Raw genomic sequence first — 26,357 nt, 5'->3', positions numbered from 1 at the left:
AAACTGTTGAATATTGACTGAACAATCTGGTTGGATACATTCACTGTTTCATTGGGCAGTCAGCCCTAAGTCATTGTGATTTCATTGAAGAATTGTATTGCTGTTGCATCTTTATATTCATGCCTACATACTGTTTATGAATGTATACTTCTATTAATGATTTATTGAAGAAACCCGAAGGGCGAAAAATCCCCTTGGGACATTACAGGCCTTTTCTGAAGTCCATTTTGACATACTACCTTGCATATGATGTAATATGTCTTTTATGAGTTTTCAGGGAGTAGAAATAAAACTTTTGCAGAGCATTTCCAATGGTTTCTAGGGGGTCAAGTACCCAAAAATACAGTGACAAGTTGGGAATCCTAACTCACATTTGAGCTGAAGATGCTAGATAGAGAATCAATAGAAGGATCAAAGGAGGGAAAATGAGGTTTTATGGATGAACTAATATGTACCAAGAATGAGGGGCTAAAGTGGAAGAGGCGCTCCCTGTCCTGTAAAATCAAATTTCACAATGAAAAATGACAAATTATAGGGATGGATATAGGATTCTTCTTTTAGTTGAGGTCTCCAATTTTGAGGAATCCATTGATGCGAGTCCATGGCCATGCTAGAATTCCACTTTTGGTAAGTCTCATAAGCAAGGGAAATTATAGGGATTGAGGCTGCTTTGTTTATGGTAAAATCCTCTAGGGTAGCAAGTGAGAGGATTCACTAAGACTTGCACATGCCACAGCCTCCTTAAAATGTGTACTGTAGCTGATCAGGACAAAGGTAGAGTTGCCATTGGTTCCTGAAAGTGATCTCGGTATTGCTATCTTTGAAAACCTTGCATGAAAAAAACTCCTTATTAGGCAAACCCAATCTCCCAGCTTCTTAGAGGCATTGAAATTGCCACTTAGAAAAAATGGTTCAGGATATTGGGCTCAGGTCTAACATTCGAATGCGTGAGATTGACAGCTGCATAGATGTGTGCTTTCAAGGCCCTATATTCTGCCCAAAACCAAAACTCAAGAATCCTGATTGATTAAATCTACTAGTAATCACATCAGTGGTCTTTTCCTTCAATCAGAATTAGGGGTTCTTAGATTTGCACCCAAAAAACATATCTGTCCTATGTTGTTTAGCTAGCAATTGTTGTGATCATGCTGATTGATCTCCATATGTGAAAATGGAGGTTCACAGATCTGCAATAACACAGCACCCCTCCTCTACCCAAGCCAATTGTAGTGTGTAACCTGCCCTACCAAGGGGCGCGCACAATGTGCTTGTTGTTCAAAACCCTCTTCATAATCCCCTTCTTGTTTTTGATAAAAGGACGGCATATACACTTAGTTTTCATTTGTAACTAATGACTCTTTTCCCATTAGCATGTAATGCAGTTGGAGTGGATTTGGCACCTAGTATATAGAGGGTTGCAGAGAATGGGTCCTATTACCCATATAACATGCAATGTTAAACAGAATTCTCTCTCCCAGCAAATGGGATGGATGTTCTCATCCAAGGCATCCCTGGCAACTAGGCAGTGTATCCCACATATGTCATGGTCTCCTTGATAAATTTTCTATTTTATGATTTTAGTGGATTGTGATGGTTTTTCAACCTTTTTTGATGAATACAGAGCCTTGAACATTTCTGTGATATAAATTTATAGTTGTTAACTTTCAATAAAAGGTGGTTTTTGCATTTGAGATAATATATCATACTACAGAATTTTTTTTTTTTAATTATTATTATTATTTGTTTTAAATCAGAGAAATCAATATTTTCATACTAGGTATATTCTCCTATAGTTCTTAGGCTTTTAAGCTTTCATCTACTTATTGTCCTCTGCCATCACCTTTTGTATTCTTATCTTGATTCCTACCTTGACCAATTTATTATTTGGGGATGTTTTGGCAGGTACGGGGAGCTTGTAGCCGAGGGAAAGTTGTTGGAGGTATTTTCTGCATACTTTCGTTGAAATTAAAGAATCCTGAATTAGTAGTATCTCTCCTTTTTTTGGTATAAGAAAATGATTATGTAAGGGTTGTCCTGCAATGACATAGAATTCATCTATTTATAGTAGAAAGGAGTCATAAATGGATGCCTATCATGCCTTGAATGTATGCCCTCAAGGCTGTTCTGTGATGATTGAAATGGGTTCTCTGAAAATGACTCTAGAGTGCTCGTGACTTGTTGGAAAGGTCATGTAATTGCCTCTGCACACTCATCGATGAAGGCTTGATTATCAGCTTGCTTTCATTCACTGTGGAAGGGATTGTGATGGCCTTTGTTCAAACTTCAACATCCCGTGCCTGTGACCCGAAGTCTCTCCTTCCATATATTTCTCGTCGCCAACCTTCTTTCTCCTATCTGGTTTGAGCAATCTATACGTAATATGACCTAAACCATAAACAAAGCTTAACATTATTTGTAATTGTATGTACATTACTTATATATTTATAATTTATATAGCCGTAGTCTTTAACGCGACTTTTTGAAAGCCTTTCCGGCGATTTTTTCCGGTGAAAATCCGACAGTAATTTATTGAAATCCAAGTTTGATAACTAGTTTCTGCACAATGAAAGCGTCCCAGGGGTTTTTCAGGGTGCTGAATCCGAATATGCAGTTAAAAAACCATTTTAACTGCAACAAATCATGATTTCATCTCAATTTCTTCCGCCGGATTCCGTCACCGGAATCTCAAAAAGTCGCATTATAGACAACTCCATTTATATATGATCATTGATAAATACACAAGTTCTAATCTATTTATAGTATATATAAAGTTCAACCATAAATATATAAAATTAAGTTTTGAATGTTTTCTCCCCAAGGAAAGATAGTAATTTCCATTAGATGAAGATGAAAATTACAAGCTGTAGGTGCTCTGAAAGCACATCGAATGTACTGCTGACTTTGCAGCAATTAAGTTATGAATGTTACTAATTTGATTTTATATTTATCAAATTTACAATATGTAATTAATTGTGAATTTTCACGATATTTATGGCTTCATAAAAGTTATATTGTATAATAATTTAAAATCAAATATATGTTAGTTGTTTTTTCTAAGAAATAAAACATATTTCTCATTCAAGCAGAATAATAATTACAATCACAAGGTGCTCTGGCATGGTCCAAAAGCCTCTATAAGGTCAACTGTAGAAATTAGATCACTTTCAACAAAACTCTTTGTTGGACATATAGTCTGCTATCACAATCATACGTGACATTTTACCTTCTAAGAAAGGTCTAATTCGATATTGAGCTAAACCCAACCCTGTATCACCTACAGGACATATGAATTAAAAAAAAGAAAACTAGAGTTAAGTTATTCCACAAGTTCTAAACCTTCCTTGGATAGTTTATCTGCAATATTGTTCTGGTCCCTGAATATATGTATAAAACTGATATGCTAGAAGTTTTCTACAGTATCCTGGAGTTAGTTTGCAATGGTTGTGAGGTTGATATTCTATATGCGACTTGCTCCATTCATCCACTTGATCACTAGTAGAGAATCGCCAAAGACCTGAAGTGAGTTCGAATATCTGTCCAAGACAAATTTCAGTAAATAAAACAAGGTTAACAATTCGCCTCGATTACTAGTCTCTTAAGTCACCTGACACGGGGATTCGGGACACCTAGGATTCGAGATTCGTGGTGTCGGATTTGAACACGCTGACCCCCCAGAACAGGACACGTTATATATTATTTTATTAATATATATATATATATATATATATTAAAAATTAGATATTATCATATTTCTTACACAAATTTTAATTAATGATACAAATTTATTGATTTCAAACATAGATCTTCAACTATAGCTATTAACATGCATAGTACATACAAAATTCAAATACATGTCAATCTATTATCTATTTCTTATGCTTGGCCCTCTTGCCACCACGAGAAATGTCTAATTTTTTAGTCTTGTTGGAAAATCAGGATCTTTGTCATTAATATCACCCTCTAAGCATTAATATCCAGAGGTATTTTTGTCATTACAAAGACCTGAAGTGAGTTCGAATATCTGTCCAAGACAAATTTCAGTAAATAAAACAAGGTTAACAATTCGCCTCGATTACTAGTCTCCTAAGTCACCTGACACGGGGATTCGGGACACGTAGGATTCGAGATTCGTGGTGTCGGATTTGAACACGCTGACCCCCCAGAACAGGACACGTTATATATTATTTTATTAAAATATATATATATATATATATTAAAAATTAGATATTATCATATTTCTTACACAAATTTTAATTAATGATACAAATTTATTGATTTCAAACATAGATCTTCAACTATAGCTATTAGCATGCATAGTACATACAAAATTCAAATACATGTCAATCTATTATCTATTTCTTATGCTTGGCCCTCTTGCCACCACGAGAAATGTCTAATTTTTTAGTCTTGTTGGAAGATCAGGATCTTTGTCATTAATATCACCCTCTAAGCATTAATATCCAGAGGTATCTTTGTCATTACCTCTGTATCTGTATAGGGATCTTTGTCATTAATATCACCCTTTAAGCATTAACATAAGATAGAACAAGCATAACATGTCAAGTCAAGATTTTGTTTGAGTGATGCGTACATTTTTAGGAGGGTCATGATACAGGAATTCGACAACCAATGTCACTAACATCAAGGTACATAGAGGGATTGGTGCTCTTGATTAAATACGAGTTCCATACCCTAATACATGACAAAATTTAATGGAAACATTGCAATCCCCGAATCCTAAAATCCTGAAAAACTGATAAGTCTGCTAGATTTTAAATGAAATCTAAAATTCTACTTTCTCCATATGAAATCCAATGAGGCCAGAACCACTCTCAAACATCTTGAGTCATTTCATGGTAATGTTAAAAATTTAAGTAAAAGGATGAAAATGAAGATTAAGGAGAATGTCACTTTTAAAAATCGTGACACACTTTTGAAAATCGTGACACGACCTCGGATTCGACGTGTCGGAGGACACAACGTGTCATATGATTTGGACACGAATCCGGACCGAATCATGTCGGATTCGTTGGATTCGGGATTCGTAGGGGGTTTAGGACGAATCCGGTGACTTAGCTAGTCTCCCTCCCTGGGTTTGCTTTAAAATGGAAAAATTGATCCTCTAAGATATGGAGATAGAAACCGATATCAATAGTTCGGTGGCGCCATCAAAGAACCTCTAGGGAAGGAACTTGTCAATTTGCAACCCACTCAAACTCTTGGAACTTTCTGATTAGGCATCATTTTGAAATGAGGAGTGACAGCCAAACACGGCTCACGAGTTAAAATGTCCAAAATACTTGGAATATAATAATATCTATAAATAAATAAATAAATAAATAAACAAATATATATATATATATATATATATATATATATATATATATATATAAGAATTGATATGGTTCGGTTACAAATGAGGGACCTGTATAAATACTAGGCGGGATGCCCTTTCATGAATAAGCCTTGTCCCAATTAACAGACATGTCCTTTTATCATTATTGGTTATAATTTTTTTTTTCATATGGAAAATACCCTTATATTCTATATGAGGAATATACATGTTTTGGTCCTCAAGGGACTATGCATTCTCAACAACAAGGCTCCAAGCCATTACAACAAAGCTCATCATGTCACTTGCTGGAATTGAACCTAATTGGGAAGGATTCCAATCATTCTTCCAACCACCCGAGATAAACCCAATTGACAAGTTATACTTTTTAATTATTATTATTATATTTATTGATATATTTATGTTCATAACATTGCCTGCCCCTTCAGAAATGCTTTGTCACAAATTGATGAAAAGGCTTGATATCTTTTTCTGTCTTCGTGTCATTCCCAATTCTTGGAATTTTCATCTTTGATGATACAAGTTAATATGAACTTTTGAGTGTTGAGCAAAATTGTTGAACTAAAAAATGATCCAACCATCCCAATTGGACATTAAATGACTCTTAGACTTAAGAGTTCTCTTTACTAATTAATTAATAACGAGAATCGTTATTAAATGACTCTTAGACTTAGGAGTTCACTTTAATAATTAATTAATAATGTGAATGTTGTTTTATAAAGTGATTTTAATTTAATAAAGTGCCTAATTTTGGTACTAGTGATTTTCTGGGTACCTGTGCCTAATTTAATAAAGGACCTTTTAATTTTGTGGGCAAGGAGAAGAATTGCAGGAACAACAAAGGAGAGGGAAACCATTAATTTATAAGTCATACAGAGCATATGATCTTGCATAGAGGTGATCTAGGGCAGATTTCCGAGAGCTGGATATTCATATTTGCTGGTTTTGTTTGTATTCTTTCTCAAATGAATTTTCCTAGCATGGGAGTTCTTGTAAGTTCAAAAATTATTTGAATGATGAACTGATGTTGAAGGGCAGAAAAATTGTGCATGCACGAGATTTGTTTTTTTCTTTTCCCGCTTTTCTAAATTTATCCGCTGCTTTATTTGGTTAAGTAATTCCAGTAGTGTAAATCTAGATCTGATCAATTTACCTAGGCATTGGCTTTCAAAAATCGGCAGGAAACATGGCCCCAAATGTTGAAATGCAACTGAAAAGCACTTGAAATGTGTTTCAGTTCGTATGCAACTTGTTTCACATGTGGGAAATGCATTTCATACAAACTGAAATACATTTCAATGTCTGTACAATGCGTTTTGAAATGAAATTTGTCCAATTTTTCCTTGATTTAATTGTTGGGGCCCACATTTTTGGTTTTAATGCCTAATTAGAGGTCAATTATGAATTAATGAGACTTATAGAAACCTCTAAGACGTAATTTTTTCTTTAAAACAAATTTTCACTCTCGGCTTGCACCAAAATGTTTGCAATTAATGATTATGTTTTTTTTGGGTTGGCATCTAGAGGAAACAACAACTAGGCTAGTCTTGTACTTGCGTGACATGGGGTTTTCCAATTGCTACCACTATAACCTCTAGGTGAACCATGTCACAACTGGCACGCGACCCACGAGTAAACTTGGGGGATTTGAACCTGAAACCTCTCAGAACATATGACTTTATCTTCGCTACCATTGCCAATTGAGCTGTCATTAGGGGGGATGGAATTAATGATAATGTTAGATTCCATCATTTTACTTAAATTTTTCACATTACCATTAATTGTTTCAAGATGTTTGAGAGTGGTTCCAAAACTCTTTGAGCCTCATATGGAGAAAGTATGATTTCATATCCCATTCAAAATTCAACAGCCTTAGCAGCTTTCAGGATTTGTATGATTGTACCATTTGCATTAGATTCTATCATGTATGAGAGTATGGAATTGGCAGTTAATCAAGAGCACCAAGCCCTTTATGTACCTTGTGGTGGCCTTAGCAAAAACGTACCCTTAAACTCAAACCAAAATCATTAATTAGGCATGTTAAGCTTTTCGTACCGTATTTTAAAGCTTGTATTCGGTAGTTTCATCAAAATTGGGTGGTGTTGATTGATGTTTCTAGAGGATTGAGGTAGAGGCAAAGGCAAAGGCAAAGGGTGCTACTAATGACAAGGATCCTAATATAAGCGTGTCGGTGGAACATTGCTTTTCATTTATGTTTGTCATTTAAATGTTCTTTCCAGTGTTATTAGAACGAAACCGATAGACACCTTGAATTGAGAATTGGTTCGAACTGGATCGAAATCAATAAAAAAAGCAGACCAAAAAATACATAAAATATTCAAATTTTAAAGAAAAATATATATATTCATGTGCATCCATATGAATCCAAACCATTTATACACAAATATACAAAAGTTCACATTCATATTGCTTGTAAGGGTGCATATAACCAAAATAACACCAAGTGCAATCCATCTCTGAACCAAAAATACATTAACAAATAGGCTCTAGATGGACTCTAGCATCCAAAAAAAAAATCCACGCTACAACAAATACCTAGATATTCTCAAAATCATTGCCTATATTGGGATCTTCGTCATCAATAACACCCTCTAAGCATTAAGATAAGATAGAAAAAACTTAACATGTCAAGTCAAGATTTTGTTTGAGTCATGGGTAGATTTTTACTAGGGCCATGTTAGAGGAGTTAAACAATCAATGCCACTAACATCAAGGTAAATGGAGGGCTTGTGCTCTTGATTAAATGCTAGTTCCATACCCTCGTATGTGACAAAATCCTATGGAAATGCTGCAATTTGTTAGAAACCAAGTTGTCTGGATATTAGGATAGATTTCTCTTCTGTGATAGTTACTTGTGAATTTGTTGGCTTTATTATTATTACTAGGTTCTCTTATTTCATCAATCAATTACCAGAATATAAATCTAGAAGATCACAAGAAACAACTGACACAAGATATAGGCTCTCCAAGCCAGGGCCAAAACCCCATAAGGGGCAAAACCCAAAAAATCTCATCTTATAGAATTAGATCAAAGTGAGAAATCCAAGACCTGATTCCAACCTCCAAGAAGCCAAGTCAAGCCCTCCAAATAGCATCAATCTTAGTCACAGTCACTTCTATCGATTTCAGTTTTGTATGCCACAGGGAACCCATTCTTATCTTAGATTATTTTCCACAGGAAAAACTTCCATTTCTCTCAGGCTTTCTGCCACAGAAAACTTGCAATTCTACAGACATTTTGCCAGAGAAAATTCACAATTCTTCAGATATTCTGCCACAAAAAATTTGCAATGCTTCAGACTAAAAGCCTAGGAAGCTCACGTGTATTTATCATAAAAGTGGCCTCTGTACTTCGCATGCCCTTGCTTCAGAATTTGTCACAAAAAATGCATCGAATTGCTTGCCAAATTGGAGGAGGATGTATGCCAATATATAGTCGTTCTCATATGTGAAAAGTCACATCTATTGAGTGAGCCGACCTGTCATCTAGGAGGGCCGACTTGGTTTCTTGAGGTGAATTTACCCAAATTACATTTTCAAAAATTCTTTTTCCATTTTCTTTACAAGAAGTCCAAATAGTGCTTTGACTCTTTGACTCAACAAATCCTAGAAGCATAAAGAACATGCTTAACTAATGAAATAATAATAAAAAATCTTTTTTCTTCTTTCTTGCTTTTACATAATGATACAAGTACAATAATAATTATGAAGACCGAACCTAGTTACACTTTTTTCAACACTGTCTGTTAACTAGGGAGGTATTCATAGTTACATAACAAGGTACAATGATACTCTCAAATTGAAATATTCTCATAAGAAGATCGGATTGATAAGCCATCATCAAGCATCAACATCATGACCAACATTGTGAAATTGCAATATAGCAAGGCCTTGACTAACAAGCTCTAACTCTCCAGTAGATTAGAACACAATGCTGGGAGGCATACATATGGATACCAACACCACAGACTCTCAAGGCACATACCCCATCCAGATGTTCACCAGGTATGTCCTTCCAAGACTATTCTCGTCTTGGATTCCCAATCCTTAAAGAATATTGATCCTCTTCGACTACTCTTATCTTGGATACCTTGTCTTATCCTAAAAGAGTATCGGTCCATGGGACTACTTCCTATTGTTGATTTGGGGTAGCATCAGATGTGCTCTAGCCACGAAATTTGGTAGAGAGGCTAAGGCGCATGAGATCTCCAATACCCAGAAAGGGTTTGGGCAGATTCCAAACAATTTGGGAGATATTAAAATAATTAATAATTTTAATGGAGTCCCTAAGTCTAAACTTAGGGAAACTAAAATATTAATGTGAATTAATATAAAACTGTGTTAGAATGGTCCAAAAGTCATGGATCAAGCCAGATCTAATCTTAGCCTTTGATTAGGGACTTAATCTCGGTGGTTGATTTGTCAACGAGAAAAGTATAAGAGGAGGCTTGAGGGTCACTTGGAGAACACACCAAGAGATCAAGATTTCGACTTTCTGGGGTTGGGTTTGCTGAAACAGTTGAGAGAGTGATCTGGAGTTGCAGTTGAGGGGCAGTGAATACAGAAGCAGAGAGGCAGAGATAGTGCTGGGAGGATCAGTGCAGTAGCTGGGAAAGCTGACGTAGAGGGCAGAAGCCAGAACTGTTGGGAACAGCCGGAACTGCCGGGAATTGTCGGAACTATTGGGAAAGCTGACTTAGAGGGCAGAAGCTAGAACTGCCGGGAACAGTCGAAACTGCCGGGAAAAATGACGCAGAGGGCAGAAGAACTTGACACAACCCCTAGAGGCTGACGTTGGGGTTTTTCATGGGGCAAATTGGAGCTGAGGAGCTGCCAGAGTGTTTATCCGGGGTTTCAGCTGAAGCATATGTTTCCGAAGGAGAGGTACTACTGCCGAGATTTTTCTTTCTTGGGTGAGCCAGATTTGGCACCCAGATTGTATTCTGAAACTGCTTAATAAATCAAACTCTCAGATAGCTGCACCGGTTTTCCTGCATTATGTTTTTTTGGGGACATTAGTCCAAAAAAGTGTCATTTGTGTGCTTGTTTTTGTTTCCTTCAATTGATGATCTGTAATGTGTTGAGCATGTACTTGTCATAGTTTTAAAATTCGGCCGATTCGAAACGGAAACGGCCGAGTTGATCCGTTTCAATGCCTAGAATTGTGAGTTGGTGGAGGGAACGGTTCGGGAGGGCCGAGCCATAACTTGCGGCCCGTAACCCCATCAAAACAACGATTTGTCATTTTTTTAATGAAATTTTGAAGTGTTTACTGATTGGTTTGGACTCCGAGGTGTTTTCTAAATTAGTTAAATGCTATTTGGGGTCCATTCCCCTCTTCTAGTATTGATATGCTATTCAAATTTCATGGTAATGTTAAATTCTTAAAGTAAAAGTGACATTCTCCTTAATCTTCATTTTCATCCTTTTACTTAAATTTTTAACATTACCATGAAATGACTCAGGATGTTTGAGAGTGGTTTCGACCTCATTGGATTTCATATGGAGAAAGTAGAATTTTAGATTTCATTCAAAATCCAGCAAACTTATCAGTTTTTCAGGATTTCAGGATTGGAAGATTGCAATGTTTCCATTGAATTTTTTCATGTATTAAGGTATGGAACTCGTATTTAATCAAGAGCACCAATCCCTCTATGTACCTTGATGTTAGTGACATTGGTTGTCGAACTCCTCTGAGATTCGCTCCCAAACCAGGAGCTTTTGAAAATGTCGCTTCTGCTCCCGTTTTTGCTCTTGCTCCCCACTTTCGCTCCCGCTCCCAAGCAACACTGAGCCAGATGATGTTGGCAACTCTAGCAGTAGCCAGTAGTACTGGTCACAGACTTTTGTTGTAGAGGCCATTTATAGCCTACTTGGTTATGTGTTTTTGTTTTGATCTCTATATCATCATCGTGTATGTATTGGACAGTGCACTGAGTGCCATTTTGATATAATGGATATATTCATGAGCCTACTTTGATCATATGTTGTCTTCTATCTATATTCTAATGCTGTGTGTTTGGAAACATGAATGAAAATCTTTAAAATTATGTGTTTTTATAAAAAATAAATATTTAATGTATTTTTTACAACGACCGAGTCATTGAAATCGAGCCAGCCGAGTCGATACCGAGTCGGAGTCGGAGTCGGCGTTTTAAAACATTGGTACTTGTGTTTATTTTCAGTGTTTACGTGGTAAATAACTTGTTAATTAATCAAAACAAGTAGGAAGGAATAAATCAGAAAGTACATGGAGGGTTTCTAACTGTTAGACTTAGAAACTTCAACACCTATCTTGGATTCCAAATCCTCAAGGAGTACTGGTCCCATATGCTGACGCAGAGGGTAAAAGCTGGAACTGCAGGGAACAACTGGAACTGTCGGGAAAGCTGACGCAGAGGCAGAAGAGGCTAACACAGTCCCTAGAGGATAACGCTGGGTTTTTTCGTGGGGTAGATTGGAGCTGAGGAGCTGCCAGAGTGTTTATCCGGGGTTTTAGCCGGAGCATCTGTCACCGAAGGAGAGGTACTACTGCCGAGATTTTTCTTTGTTGGGTGAGCTGGATTGGGCACCCAGATTGTATTGTGAAACTGCTTAATAAATCAAACCCTCAGATAACTGCACTGGTTTTTTGCATTGGGTTTTTCCGTGGACATTAGTCCAAAAATAACAGTGTCATTTGTGTGCTTGTTTCTGTTTCCGTCGGTTGATGATCTGTAATGTGTTGAGCATGTACTTATGTTTATTTTCAGTATTTACGTGGTAAATAACTTGTTAAATAATCAAAACAAGTAGAAATGAATAAATCAGAAAGTACATGGAGGGTTTCTAACTGTTAGACTTAGAAACTCCAACACCTATCTTGGATTCCAAATCCTCAAGGAGTACCGGTCCCATATGCTTATCCAATCCTCCATTCTCTCTACCAGTCCCTTGAACTAGGCTTACGACTGTTAGTACTAGCCTAGTGCATGACACATGGAGAATACAGTGTCCCTCATCACTCCCTCACAATTAGGGAGGTAATCCTTATTCCCTCTCAAACAGGGAGTAGATCCTTGCTCCGTCTCAACTAGGGAGCAGTGTTGCGTACATCTCGATAAAATATCGATTTATCTTGAAATCACGATTTTTTGGCCTAGCCAATGTTTCCCGATATTTTGGTATTTTGGACCCTTGCTGATTTTATCCCGATGCTGATGTTTGCAACATTGCTAGGGAGACACAACCATAATCTTCTCATTCGTCAAATACTTGTTCTTCTGTGGAGATATAGTTGTAGCTGCAAGGCTCCTTTGTCGCATTACATCATACTTGGGCTTCGACCTTTCTGGATGTCAAACATTTTACGGAGCCAAATTCTTTCACATTCTCTCTTCATGACAAGGTTAATCGACTCCTAATAACATCACATCATATTAAACTTCAACCTTTCTTGATCTTGACAATCTTCTTGCAACTTTGTCATCAAACGGTTCGCCAATCATATTCAAGGAGTCAAACTTTCTCACAGCTGCTAGCACATGCCTTCCATCCTTGCATAACAATATTCAGTCTTCATGCTCTTCCAAGCCATCATCAGTGTCATCCACTCAATCCTTGTGCTCCCAAATCGAATCAAACAGTTGCTGGTATAATATCATCAATCAAATTATCTTTCCAACCTCTTCATATACTTCTGCAATAAGTCTTTTCAGGAAGCCAAAACATATCCCAACATTATCAGAGTTGCCGAATCACAATAGCTTTTAGTCAAGATGTGGGATTCTACAAAATCTTGTCGCTTTCTCTCTTTGGGGTCAACTTTGCATGGTCTATCTTCATATTACAACAAAGTTTTGCTTCATGCTCTTTAACTTTCAATCACCAATCAATGTGTTCCTAAAACAAACTAATCAACAAGTTTCAGTATCAGGGTCTTTACAACTCCTTTTCATTTGAGGCAAATGGACTTCTTGTCCTCTAATCGACTTCCTTGATGCAAGCTTCAAACTGTTCTTTACTTCTTTATCTTCATGCTTTGCCACATTCTTCCACTTCTTCCTTCTACTAGTCAAGCTTTAGACGAATCTTGTCTTGACTTGCAACTTTTATTAGACGACCATGAAAGAACAAAAAGGAAAAATATCAATAGTAATAACCAAAATGTAGGGTACTTATCCTTTTGAAGAGGGTTAGCTTCCTCTTAATTTGGGACCTGTTCACCATCCTTGTCTCCATATCATCATGGTGTAATACCTGTCAAACTCAAAAGGTAGATTCTTTTTACTACAGAAATAATTAGTTAGGGTTTCCTTTTCTAGTGTTTTCCAATCCAAGTCTCAACTAGGGCTTGCAAACAATAGATACCAAAAACCTTCAAAATGTTACAAACTATAAGATCTACAAACCATAGATTCTTTATAGTTATCAAGTCTTGTCATCCATGCATTGCAAAACCCTAATGATGCTGTTTGATATGCCTTTTATCCATAAGACCTAGCCTTCATATACAATAACATCAATTTATTACTTGTTACTATCTCTAATTTGTATCTATGCAAACCCTTTGACCATCATGAGCTAGTGAGCTTGGCACATATCATGAAGTGCACACAAAAATTATACATACCTCTGCAACTTTACCTTATCTTGTCCTTGCAAAGATCTGGTTCTCCTTCAAGTACCAACATTCTTCAACAAATGTTTATCTTTAGCACAAGTGCCTCAACTTCTTCAAAACCTTCGTTGAGCTGTTAGCTTTGTCTAGGTTCCATCAGTTGACATGTATTAACTGCTTCTCATATTCGTAACGTAGAGATGAGCTATATCAAACTCAAAGTCTCGGTCCATTTGTGCCTCAAAGAAGTACTTCAGATTTAGTGATAATCTTGGTTTCTTTCTCAGAGTTTTGGTTCCTTCTAAACGGGTCGACTTCATGGTGAAATCCATTGTTCTTATATGTATAGAAACAAAATCTTATGACCATTTGAGAACACTTCACAATCCAACACTGTAGTTGTACATCATAGGTATTTTGTCATACATCTATCTGACAAGATTACTATTACTGTCATCCATTGAAGTCACTGTTATGCAACAGGGTCAAAGATCACTGCCTTACTAGGGTTACTATCAAACTTAAGATATAATTCTTCCGCAAATCATTGTATCAATGTCAACAAGGGTCATTGTTTTACTCCGAACAAGGTCATTGCCTTATTGGACTTGTCATAAGTCATAAATATATTGCTTTATATCATGTGGATGTCTTCCATATATCTCATTAGAACAATATTTATTGCAATTGCTATAGTCATTGTTATATGTTGTAATCACTACATATAGATTATTATCTCACATCAAGTTTGCTGTTCATACATCAAGCCACGAATGTGAGTCATTGAGTAATGTTGAGCCTTACAGTGATATCAATTTTATAATATTGAGACTTAGATGCGATGCCACTTAGATACCACAGAGTATGCAAAAAAATGTCACCGAATCTCAGATGAGGTGATGTCATACATACCATATAGTGAAGATACCACTGTATTGTGATAGTTTCAGGCTTTAGATGATGCAGTGCAATTCACTGTAACATAGTGCGAGCTATAGCAGTGTGATGCACAAAGAATGTGCCACATAAAATATTACGAGCCTTTGATAGGATATACAAGCCATTGTTCCGAGCCACAATAGTGTGAACAAACGATTATGAAGCGAGCCCTTAAATAATACCAGCGTTAACAATAAAGCAATCCATCAAACATAAGGTAGCGATAGAGATATGAACCGATCCATAAACCACAAGTGAGCCATAGAAACATTAATGAGAATCTCAAAGGAATGCGAGCTTGTGAGTCATTACAATGTAAGCCATAGTGTGAACTATTGTATAATGATACCATTGTAATATGATCTGTAGAGTACTAGTGTATAGCGATGCTACGACAGGTGATGGCATTGTGAAAATATTGATGCCAATGTATAGAACAATGCGTTGCCACAGAGTGCATGCGAGCTATTAAGAAAGGTATACGACCCACAATTGGTTAGATAAGAGCCTCCACAAATATGTAATTTAACGAGCCATAAGACTGTGAATCAAATGCGAGTTATATATGAGCCACAATAATGTATAGTCATTGTAATATACATCGAGCTTAAGTGTCACTAAGAGCCACAAAGATATAATCCGTACCACAGGGAAGTATGCGAGCTATAACAAATTGTCAACAAAAGTCACCGAAATTCGTCCAATAAAAGCCAGAGAGAGAGAGATCTGAAGACCTTCAAGGATGCATTAGGCTTCGAATCTTTGTTAAATGCCAACAAAATGTGATCTTTAGGTCTCCTCCTCCAAACCTTAGCTCTGATACCATGTTGAGAAATCAAGTTGTTTGCATATTAGGGTAGATTTATCTTCTTTGATAATTACGTGTGAAATTGTTGGCTTTATTATTATTATTATCTTCTCTTATTTCATAAAGCAGTTACTAGAATATAAATCAAGATCACAAGAATCAACAGACATAAGATATAGGCTCTCCAAGCTAGGGCAAAAACCCCAAGGGGGAAAACCTAGAAAAAGCTCCTCTTCTTATAGAATCAGATCAAAGTGAGAAATCCAAGACCTAAATCCAACCTCCAAGAAGCCAAGTCAAGCCCTCCCAATAGCATCAATCTCAGCCACAATTACTTCTATCAATTTCAGTTTCGTATGCCACAGGGAACCCATTCTTATCTTAGATTATTTGCCACAGGAAACACTTGCATTTCTCTTAGACTTTCTGCCATAGAAAACTTGCAATTCTTCAAACATTCTGCCACGGAAAATTCACAATTCTTCAAACATTCTACCATAGAAAATTCGCAATTCTTCAGACCAATAGCCGAGGAAACTCGCATGTCTTTATCATAAAAGTGGCCTCTGAACTTCGCATGCCCTTGCCTTAGAACTTGTCACAGAAAAATCATTGAATTGCTTGCCAAATTGGAGGAGGATATATGCCAATATATAATTGTTCTCGTATGCGAAAAGTCATGTCTATTGAGTGAGCTGACCTGTCATCTAGGAGGGCCGACTTGGCTTCTTGAGGTGAATTTACCCAAATTACATTTTCAAAAATTCTTTTTCCTTTTTCTTTACAAGAAGTCCAAATAGGACTTTGACTCTTCGACTCAACAAATCCTAGAAGCATGAAGAACATGCTTAACTAATGAAATAATAATAAAAAAATTCTTTTTCTTATTTTTGCTTTTTACAAGTAGAACAATAATTATGAAGACTAAACCTAGTTACATTTTTTTCAACATAATGCCCCAATCCTGAAACCCTAAACACTGTTAAGTTTGTTGGATTTTGAGTGGGATTTAAAATTTTACTTTCTCCATATGAAATCTAATGAGGTTGGATTCTAGAACCACTCTCAAACATCCTGAAACAATTAATGGAAATGCTAAAAATTTAAGTAAAAGTGCTATAAGAATTTAACATTATCATCAATTGCATAGCAATAATAGGGTATAGGCTTTAATATTATGCTACCCCACTCAAAAATAATGTTTTATTGTTATTTTTATTTTTTAAATAAATTTGGATTTGGAACTTGGTTGCATTGTACTCAACTTGTTGGTTTGGTGAAAAAGGTCTGTTAACCAACTGATTCCATTACGAAATTGGCCAGTTTGGTATTGAATCAGCCTTTTTTGTTTGCCATCTAACCAAATTGGTTTGGGGGTCAAACTGGTTGGTTCCATCGATTCTAGTCCAGTTTCGATAACACTGGTTCTTGGTCATTTATTCGTAACTATTTCTTTCCAAGTTTCAATATAATGTGCTATATATATATCATGTTTCTCTGTTTCCACATTTTTTGAGGGTCACGTTTCCAGTGCATTTCCGTTTCAGAAATGCCTACTTGTTTCCCTGTATCGTGCAACTTAGGATTGGACTATCGATCATGTCTGCATTGAGAATGAGTACTTCTCTGTTTCCTCTTGTGACAAGCCATGCAACCCTTGAGTGAAAGTCTGTACATAATCTTACTAGTTTGGTACATATTGTGCCCAACTTTGGAGGATTTGCATGATGGTTAGTGCCTCCATGTGCTGAAGTACATTGAAGATGTAATCGACCTGATGGGGCAGGGTCCAAAAGTTTTTTTGCAAGGTTTGTTGTTTGAGAGGGACCATCTTGATCATGAAGAGGATGGTTACCTTTGATCAGGATAGTGAAAGAAGGCAGAGAGGGACCCCCGAAAGTTGTGAAACAAACAATGATATGTCCGATAGATCTTATAGCTACCTAACTTGTACTCTACTTCCTATATATGGCATAACTGATTATCTGCTACTCATGTGGAAAGCATTCATTAGATTTTTTTGAAGTTGATGAGAACTTCTATGGAAGACCCAACTCGCCGATGTTATCGACCGAATCACTATTTTATCAAGAGTTTATTGACTAAATCAGGAGTTTTTCAAATTTGAAAAACCCTTGATTTAGTCAATAAACTCTGGATAAAATCGTGATTTGATACAAAAAATCGTGACTCTTTTTCGAGCTGCATATAAGATGGGGAAAGTTCAATTTTTTTTACTCATTTTGCACTTAGTCCTTTATGATTTGAGCCCGTGGAGAGGGGAGGAGTTTGTCACTGTCTAAGAAGAGGAAATTTGATTAGTTTTTATGGCATGGATTTGGAGATTCTAGAGGATGACAAAGTTCTTTTGTAGCCCCAGGGGCAGGGTCTTCTTCTGTTATATACCTAGGGGGGATAATATGGGGTACCAAGGGAGGTACCCAAGGTAATAATGTAATAATAGGATGGGCCATAGTAATAAATAAGGTGGTTAACCCATATCATGTAAGGGACCACAAGTAGTTAATAATAATGTAATGGGCCCATGGTATTAGTTGATGGTATGAGGGAACCATGGTAATGACCCATGGTATTGTATGTATGAGGCTTATATAGAGGCTAGAGACTCCACATGGAGATATAGTTAAGGATTATTGTATGAATAGGCATATGGCTTGTGGAGTGTTCTCCTTCCTTAAGGAGTGAATGTATGGTGTTGCCCTACCTTAAGGGTTTGATCAATAAAGAATCATTTCATATTATTTCTAGGTTTATTTCCATTATCATATATTTATGGGTTAGGTCTATAACAAGTGGTATCAGAGCACTTTCTTGGGCACAAAGTGGAAATTTTTTTATTTTTTTTTTTTTTTTTTTTATTTTTTTTTATTTTTATTTTTATTTTTTGCAGGGATTTTTGGGTGGCGAGTTTGCAGATCAGATCTGTACGTTTTGGTGAAAGATCTGCAAAATCTAATTGTAGATCTGTATTCTTTGTGAAAAAATAGCCGATTTAAAAAAAAAAATCGGTTGAATCGGAGTCCGGATGAGGGAGATATCGCTGATTTAAAAATCAGTGGGGTTGCAGACAATTTTCAGGGCAGCGAGTTTGCGGCACAGATCTGGACGTCCTGGTGCAAGATCTGCAAAATATAATTGTAGATCTGGATTCTATGTGAAAAAATAGCCGATTTCAAAAAAAAAAATCAGTCGAATTGGAGTCCGGATGAGGGAGATATCGCTGATTTAAAATCAGCTCTTTTTGTAGAAATTTTGGTGACGGCGGGAGAGTTGCAACACAGATCTGGAATTCTAGTGCCTGGATCAAGATTTCTATCACATGGGTAGATGCAAAATGATTGTTCCATTTCTGAAAACAGGTCATAATAGGGATTCTGAGCAATATTGACAGAATTGTGACAAATTCAAATTTTCACCATTTTTTTTCAAAACCCTCTTCATGGCTTCTAGCAAGGTTCTATGTTTTACAGGAAAAGATAATGGTCCTACTATTGAAGAATACATAAAAACAAACAAGTTCCTATGGACACATCATTGGAGAACTTTTGTAGTGTTTAATTTTGAAGATGAGGCAGCCACATGGTGAGGATTACTTAACCAAAAGAAGTGTTCCAACCTGCCCGATGAAGAATTTGAAAAATTACTTTTAGACAGATGGTCTCATGCCAGAAAACAAGATAAAGAGAAACATGTGGGGCTATTTCCTACTAGTATATCCTTATTGCAGGTTCATGGATTGATTCAGAAAGAGAAGATCATTGTTTCTATCAATCCTAGTGGTAAACATAATTTTATCAATGTTAATTTGGAAAAAAAATTGCAAGTCCCAGCAAAACATATTGAAAACACATAGGTTGATGATAAGGATGTTCAAATTTATAAGGATTTGAAACTTTCTATGGATAAGTATGTGTTTCATGGTGATTTTTATGCTTCAGATATGGATAACATGGATGTTGTTTTGGGATACCCTTGGATAGAATCAGTGGGTAATATAAATATTAATGTGCAGAAGAAATTCTTGAAGCTCTGGTATAAAAAGAAGAAAATTACATTACAGGATATTTCCATCAATAAACAAGTAGAGTCCACGGAGGTTGACGCAGAAGATGTTCCAGGGACTGACATATAAGATGATGAGCATATGATGGTCGACAATCAAACACAAACAGAGGCTGAAGTTGAAAAGGTAACAGGTGCTGACACATCTGATGAGGATTCAGTGGTTGAAGTCATATTGGAAATGAAGACACCACAACAGGCACCACAACAGGGTGAATTAAAGAAAAAGACACCGTGGGTTAAAACTTCAACATATCATCACCCACATCACCCCGCAAGAAAACAACCAACAAGATGGCAACCAATTAGTCATAAGGACAACAACCCCCGTATGACGGATAGCAAGGAGCGACGATCCACCTACTACACATCAACACAGAAGAGTTGCCACGGTCAACTTCCATCTCAAGCAAGCGAGGTACCAGCGAGATCGAGGGTTCACCTTTCTTTTGGATGGCTAGATGCACGTGCATGGTACCAGTGGACTACTCTTTTGAGTAGATCTTATTATTTGTGTTCTTCCCATGTTTCGGGGACGAAACATGCTTAGGGGGGTGGAATGTTATATACCTAGGGGGGATAACATGGGGTACCAAGGGAGGTACCCAAGGTAATAATGTAATAATGGGATGGACCATGCTAATAAATAAGGTGGTTAACCCATATCATGTAAGGGACCACAAGTAGTTAATAATAATGTAATGGGCCCATGGTATTAGTTGATGGTATGAGGGAACCATGGTAATGACCCATGGTATTATATGTATGAGGCCTATATAGAGGCTAGAGACTCCACATGGAGATATAGTTAAGGATTATTGTATGAACAGGCATATGGCTTGTGGAATGTTCTCCTTCCTTAAGGAGTGAATGTATGGTGTTGCCCTACCTTAAGGGTTTGATCAATAAAGAATCATTTAATATTATTTTTGGGTTTATTTCCATTATCATATATTTCTGGGTTAGATCTATAACATCTTCCTCCAGAGGAAAAATCAAAGGCATTCCCTATTCCTCTAAAAAGGGCAGAGGAACTCTGTGACTGATTAGTTTATGACATGTAGATGACTCATGATGATGATATACATTTATTATATTTTTTGTTTATATTATGACTCTTGAGAATGAGTCAGGACTGAGGATTCAGAACTTGACAGTGTTCCACGGGGACGCGCCCCCAGGGTTGGGTGCGTGCACCCCTCGCACCCCACGCACTCGGGATGGGGGGACGTTTCCCTAGTGTGGGGGACGCGACGTCCCCCCTCAAAATGGGTTATGCGCCGCCCCTTAATTTTTTTTGTACATGGGAAACCTAGTATTTGACCATATTGCCCTACTAATGCTATGCAATTCATGGTAATATTAAATTCTTAAAGTAAAAGTGACATTCTCCTTTATCTTCCATTTTCATCCTTTTACTTAAATTTTTAACATTACCATGAAATGACTCAGGATGTTTGAGAGTGGTTTCGACCTCATTGGATTTCATATGGAGAAAGTAGAATTTTAGATCTCACTCAAAATCCAGCAGACTTAATAGTTTTTCAGGAATTCAGGATTCAATGGATTGCAATGTTTCCATTGCATTTTGTCATGTACAAGGGTATGGAATTAGTACTTAATCAAGAGCATCAAGCCCTCTATGTACTTTAGAGTGACTTTTAGACTCATCACTCCACTGTTTTTGAGTTTTAGTTATATCAATTTACTATTCCAGCGTTAAGATTTCAGTATCTATTATAGTCTATTTTGCTTAGTGCTAATTAGATTCTAGAATGATGAATGATGAATTTTAATTTTAAATCAATTTAGAATCTAAAATGATGAATGATGAATTTTAATTTTAAATCAATTTAGAATCTAGAATGATGAATGATGAATTTAATTTTTAAATCAATGTAGATTCTAGAATGGTGAATAATGAATGATGAATATGGATCAGAATATTTCATTATTGAATCACGTGGTCTATGGATGAATCATGTATCTATTAGTAAGGATGATGAGTATGGATCAATGTATTTCATTATTTAATTCAATTATGTATGTACCATTATATTTATGCTTTCATTATTGAATATGAATTTGAAATATATATATATATATATATATATATATATTAAAAAAGAAAAAAAATTATATACCTTGACGTTCCCCCGTACCGCCTAAATTTCCCTAAAATTTGAGGGTACTCCCACACGTCCCTCTTGTGCGTCTCCCCGCATCCGCGTCTCCCCGTCCTAGACTCTTGGTCGAACATTGGAACTTGATTCACTGTTGATACGTGATGTTCTTATGCATCTTATATATTAGCTTTCCTTTCATATTTATGTGGCAATGCATTTATCTGATGTTGTGGATACTTTGGATGATATATATTTTTTTTTAAATGAATATTTTTGTACTTTTTAAATTTTCCCGAGTTTTTGCTGACTTTTTCAATTTTCTCCCGACTTTTATGACTTTTTCAATTTGTGGACCCTTCCTGATTTATTCCCGAGTTCGACACTTTCCACATTAAGAACAGACTATAAATTGGCCAAGTGGAAACTTGAGGCTATGTGGCAGATGGCAGTGTACTTAGGGCAGTCAATGAGCCGACCCCCTAGCTACAAAAAGTGCACCAAGTAGAAGGAAATCTTAGGGCCAGGAGCTTGGGAAGTGAGTCTTAAGATAACTTGGAACATGTTGGAAATGATCCTGTCAAAATCTTATGTAAAAGATGAATATCATCAAAATATGCCACCAAACCCCAGCCTAATTCATAGATGGTTATTTTTAAAGTAGTTGGCTTGTGAGTTAAGCCAGATAGCATGACTAATATTTAAAGAGCCCTTTGTTTTCAAGACAGTTTTCTCAACATTAGAAATCTGCTTACAAATCTATTGGCATCCTGAAGCAAATCAATTTTGTTAAGTATTTGCCTCCTTGATTTTGATCAGTTATATCAGTGATTCTGGGAAGAAATTAGTTGTTTCTATTTGTGACTCTTTTAAGAGCCCTGTAATCAGTGCACAATTTTGAAACTAGTAGGGTTGGAGACCAACATGGGCATGCATTTTGGCTGAAATTTTCCTTTATTAGTCAATTGAGTGCTAGAGATCGTGCAGCATAAACACAAGGATGTTGTTTTGTGCTAGTGATTGTTTCTATCATGTTTGCATGTACATATTTATATGCAGCTCTGTACGACTACCTATTGACTTTTAAGGTATACAATATGTTTCATTTATTCTTTTAGGTGTGATTTATTGATGTTTTGAGGCTAGCAATTTGCAGATTTCTGCAGAATGACATGCTCATGGTATTAATGCTTCGAAAAAATTTGATTCTTTATTTAAAATGAATGACAATTTAGCTGTAAGATTGGTTTATAGACAAAACCAAATTCCAGGTTGTCTTTTGAAAGTACATGGGTCATCAATCTCCGATCTCTTTTCATGGTCGAGCTGGTCATAGCATTGATTATAATGTTCTTTCATGTTTGTTTTATATGCTTGTTTCCAAATTAGTTCTTGAGTGCCTTTTTTTAAATATGTAAATGGTAACTGATATGGAAATATTTATGTTGATAGGCATGGTCTATTTCGGAATAGGCCTTCCAGAATTTCCATTCTTTGAAAGATAACAAAATTGTGGATGGTCTAGATTTAATAAGCTGAGAATATTCTTCATTGTATACACAATCTAACAGATAAAATCAAGGGTTTCCAAACCATTTTTCCGCTTCCGACTTCCAGTCCTGTCTTTGCGTTACAAATTCTCAGTTTTACAAATGGCACATATGTATTTTGATGGCTATTGGCATTTATCAGCCATTTAATTTATATGGCTGTGCTAGTCCTTAGCTTCTTGATATTTACCTTGATATAAATCAATTTGGTTGATGCTGTTTGTAAAGCCTTAGTTGTGGAAACTAACAGATTTTAACAAAATTTATGCTCAGAATCCAGAAAGTGAAATTTTAAAACAGAATTTATCAATTCATTAGTGAGTACTTGCCTGGAACCCTTGTTTGAAGGTGTTTCTGGCCCGCTGTGGCTACCGCTTCCGTTACCAAACCTCCCTTTTCCTCCCAGGTTATCTGGGGTCTACCTATACAGTCCCCAGATCCAGAAGACTTCAAATGGAGATCTTCTGGTCCCCGTGCCCAAAACTCCAAGAACAATCAAGACTCAAGGCTCAATCTTCCTCTTTGACTGAGACTCTATCTGTAATTCCTCCTTCATCTATGAGACTAGAAAATCAAAACTCCTCTCAAAACTCTTCACGAAAATTCCCACCTTCTTACAGCTTCCCCCGTTTTTATATGCAAGAGGTTTCTTCCCCCTTCGAAATTTCTCAACCGTCTGGCACAAGAATCTTCTCCACCCTTTCCGCTATCCGTCACATGCAATTTCCTTAATGATTTTAGGCGGTGACCGTTCTCATTGATTTATTATGTTTATATATAAAATGACTTGTAACTTTAATTGTTTTATAATGTTTATTATATGACTTTTAATTCCTACGTATTAGGTTATTTAATGAACTTTTGTATAAAGTTATGGTATGTATGTACAGAGGTATGTGAAGAGGTCTTATTCCATTTACATTAAAATTTTATATACAAATGTAATTTCTATCAATAATATGATGATTGAAGTGGGCATTTTTATTATTATTATTATTATTCTATATAATACTACCTAAGCACCCACGGGGGATTTGAACTAGTGATCTATCACAAGGAGTGCCTTAACAGTACACCCATTCACCATCAATCCAAAGCCTCGTGGGCCACCAACAGGATAGGCATTGTTCTCAAGGGATTTTTATACTATCTTGTCAACTTTGAATTGGCAATTTTGTTTGCTAGTATATTCTCGACAACTTTAGATGATAATGTCAGTCCACAATAGAGCCACATTGAGGGATGATTTGGCTTGATTCACTTGTTACTTGCAAGCAAGGTCTGTTTTGAATTCGACTCATGAAAGTTTCTCTTATGAACGATTGAGATTAACGCAATGAATGAGTAGTTCAATTGCCTATATTCAGAAATGCCTTCTTAAACAAGTAATCTAATTTACAGATTATTAGAGGGTGATTTGTTGAATCTAACCATCTATTGGGGTGCTGTTGTAGAAGACAAGAATCACAGCAATGCAATTTGATAGGAGTATGCTGCATTGCCTAACAAGCAATCTTATTTTTAATCTTAAACCACTACAGAGTGCCATTAGCAATGGATTACTTTCGTTTTGTGAATTGTTTTTTGTGTATGTCTTTAACAAAGGGTGGGCACCCCTTTTAACCTAATTCTTGGTGCTATTACAGGTTATTTCAGCATCCAGGGGGTCCAAAATTGACCTCACGCAAGACTTTTTTTATGAAGGCTAAATTCAACATGATATATATCTAATCTTAGTTTAAAGAATGATATCTTCTTTGAAGTTGTTTTCAGCTTGCTTGTGGGATGGAATCCATACCTTCAAGAGTTATCTAGTGTCTAGCATAGAAGGTTTTCTGTGGGCCAATTTCCTGTTGTGTATGGTCCCTTTCCTGAGCCTTCTCTTCTCCGTTTTATGCACTATCTACAACATATCTTAAAGTGTAATACTTTTATGCCATGTATGCATATAAGTTAATAAGAAGGGTTCTGTGAGGTAGGACTTGGAGAGCCTTTGGATGAAATTGAACCACACAATAATGTTTTTATTGTGCCAAAAGAGTAGCCTTGTGACAACAATGATGAAACTGAAGGGAATTCTCAAGAAAACTCTGAATTTCAAGAAGAAACTTAAGAAGATCTGTTTCCAAATGGTGATGATGATGATGCTGCTATTGGTAAAGAATGTAGCCCAAAAGTTGAGAAGGACAATGCTGCTATATCCAGTCAAAAGGTACTGCAGATTTGAGGTCTTGTGAACAATTTAAGGAAGTCAATATTGGTAGCACTATTGAAGAAAATGTACCTCCCAAAGAAGGCTTGTTTGTTGTTTTATAGAAGGATTGGTGTTGGGTGTTTGAAGAGGGCAGCATGGCTGATCATTTTGAAAATGATGATGCTGATATTCCAAGACAAGAAAGGAAAATTGAGGCTGTTCAGATTGATGATAAATCTACTCCTTTGAAGGAAGGTCTGTTATCAGAGTTTGAAAAGGACAACATTGATGACCAAATGAATGAAACCACTATTGAAAGAGATCTAGAGTTGGATAAAAGATTTGAAGGATGTGAAAATATTCTGCAGCTGAATCCAAGTTCATATATGGTGTGCTTCAAGGGCAGTCCCATCTATGAAGATTATGAAATATTCATACACCTATGTTCTAGTCATGATAACATCCATGAAAATTAGTCCAAGGAACATTTGCACATAGAATTTCAGGATGGTTTGACCACCAAAAGTGAATATTCTATCGAGAATGTTAGCTAGGAAAATGAGCAGTGTGCTCCAGACCTTATTAATAGATTACATGTGAAGAACAACTACATTTTGTGCCCTAAGAATGGTGTCACCAATATACAACATGGTGATAAATTTCCTTTATACCTGAAAATAGAAGTGA

At 36.3% G+C, this 26,357-nt stretch overlaps 1 protein-coding gene across 5 annotated transcripts in view; it reads left to right on the top strand.

The window, feature by feature from the left end:
- The window catches only part of LOC149154957 (AUGMIN subunit 3-like), a 690,355-nt gene that overhangs the window by 18,696 nt on the left and 645,302 nt on the right, over positions 1 to 26,357 (top strand). For all 5 annotated transcript variants that reach the window (XM_089441741.1, XM_089441744.1, XM_089441743.1 and 2 more), the window contains exon 2: positions 1,903 to 1,939. In XM_089441741.1, coding sequence (XP_089297867.1) covers positions 1,903 to 1,939 — 37 coding nt within the window. The remainder of the gene's footprint in view (positions 1 to 1,902; positions 1,940 to 26,357) is intronic.

The sequence above is a fragment of the Pinus tabuliformis genome, chromosome 9 (genome assembly GCF_031772625.1).
Source record: "Pinus tabuliformis cultivar Carrire ecotype Pingquan chromosome 9, CPIR1, whole genome shotgun sequence".
Lineage (NCBI taxonomy): Eukaryota > Viridiplantae > Streptophyta > Pinopsida > Pinales > Pinaceae > Pinus > Pinus tabuliformis.
Note: the sequence above shows the minus strand (reverse complement) of the source record. Positions and strands in the feature narration are given on the sequence as shown.